A 5,147-nucleotide genomic window follows, 5' to 3' on the forward strand; every position below is an offset into this window, starting at 1 on the left:
CCCCTGGCATGAGGGGCAAGAGGAAGAGGGAAGTTCGAGGAATCTAGCTCCTCTTTCTCCTCGCAGCATTAGCAGAGGGAGCCTGCTGTGGTTTAACATATCCCCCGCAAAAGCTGCTTTCATCCTACACCTAAATACCATGAGGAGTGAACTTCCTAAAGCCCTGGAGAAGTCTAAATATAGAAGCCAATCAAGGGCTGACTTCCCAGAGATGAGAAGTACCAAGAACAATTTCTTGATCAAAAGTTGTAAGAGTCCATATTGAAATAAAACGTCTGTTTTGGTGCTGAAGCCTGTGCAGGAGGAGTAGTTGCAGAGGTGGGCTGTGGGCTGTGGGCTGTGGGCTGGTGGTGGCCACAGCACTGGTGCAGGTGGACACTGGGGGGCCATGGGCTGCCTAGAGAGATGCACTTGAGGAATCATGGTGTTCAGAGGAAATTCTTCCCTGTGAGGGTGGTGAGGCCCTGGCACAGGCTGCCCAGAGAAGCTGTGGCTGCCCCATCCCTGGAAGTGTTCAAGGCCAGGTTGGATGGGACTTGGAGAAATCTGGTCTAGTGGAAGGTGTCCCTGCCCTTGGCAGAGGGATTGGAACAAGATGGTTTTTAAGGTCCCTTCTAATCCAAACCATTCTATGTTTCTATGATCTCTGGAGCGCTTGATAGGAAGTCTCTGGCATCATGGCAGGATTACATCCCGTACTGTATGGCTCAGTTTCTGATCCCAGTAGGTCCCAATCGCTTTGTCCTGTGCACATCCACTCCCTTGTCCAGCTGAGCATTTTTGTCAGAAGACCAAAAATTCCCTTACAACAAAATACAATTTGTAGAAAATTAGATAGACATTTCAAAGAGGAAAGAGCAGCAGAGTGCTCAGATAAAACCCAAACCCCACTTTTGCTCATATCAAAAAAGGGATCCTCCTTTGTGCAGCAGAAGGAACCACGCAGGGCTGGAAGAAAGGGCGAGGGATGGGAGAGTGCCACAGGAATGGCACTGCTGCTGGTGTCGGCTGGGGAACCCACGGTCATGCCATGGGGTGAGTCCAGTGGGGGACAGGGGAACTCTGATCCTGACCTGGATGGGGACAGTGGCTGTGTCCCACAGCCAGCAGCAGCTGGAGCACAGGCAGAGCAAGCGATGTGGCCTGTCTCTGTGTACAAGGGAGGTGACCTTGAGGGACAGCTCGATACGGCTGGCCCCAAACATCCAGCTCGGCTGTCCCAGGGCTGAGGGTGACAGTGGCCAGCCCTTCCAGCCAGCAGCAGGAAATTAGTTTAACGTGCGCCTCTGTGCTGGGGTGGGGAGATGCTGTGGTTGGGAGATACAGAAGGGAACGCTTTCATGTGGGAAGTGCAAGGAGAGGCGAGGGCAGAGGGTCTGCTCCCGGGCAGAGAGCAGAACACAGCCATTATCAGACAGGGCTCTGCTGGCAGGAAGCGGCTTCTGACTCACAGGAAGCTGAATTCGGCTGGTATCGGCCCCTCGCGCGAGGGCCGGGGCAGTGTTTTATCTGCCGTTGAGCACAGCAGATGGGGAAGCAGTCGGCACTCCCTCCCATCCCACTCCTGCTCCAGCAGTCCCAGTCTGATGGCCCTCCAGCATAACCCCTTTGGAGAAGGGATGCTTCCCTGCAGAGCTGTGAAGCGGGGTAGCTTCCTGGGCCCCAGGAGAACTGCCAGTGCCACTGGAGAAGGCAGATATTGCCCTGCCAGGCAGTGCAAGGGCAGAGCCAAGACCCTCCATCCTGCTGAGCCCAGAACAGGCAGTTTCCAGTTCTTCTGGCAGTGTCTACCCCAGTCAGTCTCAAGACGAGCATGCAGGCTTTGGAGAGCTCAGGTTAAATGCTCCCAGATTCTCCCAAACCCAAGTCCAAATTGGGGAAGGGCTTGCAGGGTTGAGAAGTCCTGTGCATGAAGCCTGCTGTCATCCCTTGGCCTCCCTGGAGCTGCCTGGGTTGGGAGTCTGGTTTCGCTGGGGTGGTGGCACCACTCACCGGTGCTTGGGGGGGAGGTCACCACGGGCAGCATGGACTGGATCAGGTGGCAGCTGCTGGCCGTGGATCTGCTGCCCCACAGAAAACAGGGCTAACTCATCAGTGCTACAGTTTGGCTGTGAAAATCTCCCATTATGGCAGTTTTCACACCCAGGTTGGGCTGCTCAGGAATGACCGCAGGGACTGGTGGAGACACAGCAGGTTTCTGGGAGCAGAGGGAGCTGGGTGGGTGGAGGAGGCGGGTCATGGAGATGTGTGGGTGCTGCTGCCAGGCTCCAAGGCAGGACCGGGCTGTGTAGGAGCGATGGCAGGGCTGTGTGGGAGCATGGCAGAGCTGTGGAGCCATGGTAGGACTGTGGGAGCCATGGCAGGTCTGTGTGGGAGCCACAGCAGGTCCATGTGGGAACAAGGCAGGTCCATGTGGGAGCATGGCCGGGCCCCAGGAGCATGGGAGGGCTTTGGGAGCCATGGCAGGTCCTTGAGGGAGCCACGGCAGCTCCATGTGGGAACATGCCAGGTCCATGGGGGAACTGTGGCAAGTCCGTGTGGGAGCCTGACAGGGCTGCGGGAGCCAGGGCAGGTCCGTGTGGGATGGGAGCCTGACAGGGCTGCGGGAGCCAGGGCAGGTCCGTGTGGGATGGGAGCCTGACAGGGCTGCGGGAGCCAGGGCAGGTCCGTGTGGGGGTGTGGCGGGGCTGTGGAAGTGCGGCAGGGCTGCAGTGGGGCTGGACAAGTGAGCAGAGCTCCGGCGGGATGGCGGTGCCTGTGGGTGGTAGGAACCCGCCCCTGCCCCTGCCCGCCCGTCCCAGGCTCGGCGAGGTGCGGGACCGGCCACAGCGGGCCCCGCCGCCGCCGGTGCCTGCCCCGGGCCGGTCCGCGCCGGGCGGGGCGCGGGGGCAGCGGGCGCGGGGCGGCGGCGGCGGGCCCGGGGGAGCGGATTACCGCCGGTTGCCGTGGTTACCCGCTACCTGCCGGCGGGCCCCAGCCCGGCCCGGGCGGGGGGGCTCGCCCGGCCCTGCCTCCCTCCCCGCCGCGGCAGATGTCACCCCGCGCCGCCGCTCGGGGCTGCCCGGGCGTTCCCCGTCCCCTCCCGCAGCACCGCCCCCGTCCCGGGCCGGGCGGGGGCCGAGCGTGCCCGGGGCGGCTGCCGAGAACAAAGGTGCCGGGGCTCGGCGCTGCCAGCGCCATGGCCGGCCCCTGGGAAGCGCTGCCCGGCCCGTGGCGCACCCGGGACAGCGCTGCCTGAAATGGCTGTCGCCGCCCGGGGCCGGGCACGGGAGGCGACCTCGGCCCGCAGAGGCGCCTCCCGGCACTGATCCGCGGGTGCTGGAGGTGGCCGGGGTCGGCGGGATGGAGCAGGGACAGAGGAGGTGCAGGGGCAGCGAGGCCCAGGAGAGTGGTCCTAGGGCAGAGGGTCCCGGGGGTACGGGTGCTCAGAGATGTGGAATTAGAGGAGGTGGGGAAGACAAAGGACACTTGGGAGGAAAAAGACCTGATGGAGGAGAGGAGCTGAGAGGAGAGAGTGCTCACAGCTCTGGGAAGGTGGGGAGGATAACAGGAAAGGGGGGATAAGAACTATGGGGCACAGTGCACAGAGACAGAGAAGGAGAGACTGGGAAGGGGGAGAGACAGACCGGTGCTGGGCAAATACAGGGGAAAGGAGGATGGCTGGAAGGTGGTAGAGGGACTCCTCAGCACCTGAAATGCCACCCGCTTCCAAGCACCTCTGTCAGGGCTGAGCTTTGCTCCTGAAATCTTTTACTCCTTGTGGGGGCAGATGACTTCTAATAAAGCCCCAACACCAGGACAGGGTAAAAGCATCCCTTCTTCCCATTCTGCTTCCCAGCTGAATTTTTATTGCTATTTAAACCTGAGGGTTTTAAAGCCTTTCTGAGATATTATGGGGCTCTGACTCATGCCTTGAATACTGGTGAGCAATGCTGGGTGTGGAAGGAGGAACCCGAGGGGCGTGGGCCCCTCGGAGAGGTACTTTACAGCACACGTGTCCTCTTAAATCCTAGGTCAACATTTGGATATATTGCCAGATATAAACCTCCCTAATCCTGGAGGCACTGACTTGATACAGCTTCTTATACCCAGTGTCTTTGATACGGCTTGCATCTCACCTGCTTCCCAAAGCTAAATAATCATCACGGGGAGAGCAGTCACAAGGCTGAGGAGGGGATGGAGGATCGCTGCAAGGAGTCAGGGGAGGATCGCTGCAGGGAGTGGGATGCTGAGGAGGCAGCTCTGGCATCCGGCATCCAGCCGAGGTGGAGAGGAGAGCGCTGCTGGGTGTGCAGGGAGCTGTAGCAATGCCCAGACCCTGAGGTTACCTTCACTGCATTCCTTCTGAAACCGTGGAGGAAACAGGGAACTGCTGGCCGTGCAGGAGGAGGATATTAGCTGGTTGGAAACAATGATTTGCATACAGGGTTGGTTGCAGCCTTAATTTTGAGGGCTCTGCTTGTTAGATCTGACTGTGCTTTTCCCCTGCTGCATTTTCCTTTGTCCTGTTTCTGTAATTATCCTCATTTCAACCCTGCTCTGAGGATTATTGGTCAGTAGGAAGCCTCCTAATGCCCGCTCCTCCTTGGCAGGGGAATACCCATGCCCTCGATTAAACTGAAACTCTCTGAACGGTGACAGAAGAAATTAGATCTATATTCCTCAAAGACACTCCCTGGGGCGAAGTTTCCCGACCCCCACCACGCAGCCCTGCCACCCTGCCCCTTGTGTTCGCTCTCAATATTCTCTTTGTTACAGCCACCTTCAGACCCGGCTTGGGGCTCCCCGGGGAGGGGAGAGGTGGTTTGTGTTGGAAAATCCTCGTGCCCGTGTCCCGGGTGAGCTCAGCGACCGTCCCGCTGCAGCGTGTGCCCAGGACACGCAGTCTCTGTTCCGAAATTGGGGTGAGGAGCCAACTCTAATAGGCAGCGCTGTACATTAAATGACTGCTCCTCTGAGATGTTGGGTAGCTTTAGCAGAAGGTGGGCCCACTAAGTGATTGATTTTTGAGAGGCCCTTCACTGGTGGCTTAAAGAACAGCATTTATTCAATCTATAGACTGTGTAAGATACACAGAGCCCAACCAAGGACAGCACAAATGCAGGTTAGGAGACTGGCTGTTCCCTTTGCATGCAGACCCCTGCCAG

At 58.9% G+C, this 5,147-nt stretch overlaps 1 protein-coding gene across 1 annotated transcript; it reads left to right on the top strand.

Annotated features, from left to right (window-relative positions):
• The first annotated feature begins 2,745 nt into the window (after nucleotides 1-2,745).
• LOC128796886 (translation initiation factor IF-2-like) lies at nucleotides 2,746-3,780 on the top strand. Its single transcript, XM_053958934.1, has 2 exons — nucleotides 2,746-3,415; nucleotides 3,770-3,780. Exons 1-2 carry the CDS (start codon nucleotides 2,746-2,748, stop codon nucleotides 3,778-3,780), a joined length of 681 nt encoding a protein of 226 aa, XP_053814909.1.
• The last annotated feature ends 1,367 nt before the right edge of the window (nucleotides 3,781-5,147 follow it).

Source organism: Vidua chalybeata, chromosome 17 (genome assembly GCF_026979565.1).
Source record: "Vidua chalybeata isolate OUT-0048 chromosome 17, bVidCha1 merged haplotype, whole genome shotgun sequence".
NCBI lineage: Eukaryota > Metazoa > Chordata > Aves > Passeriformes > Viduidae > Vidua > Vidua chalybeata.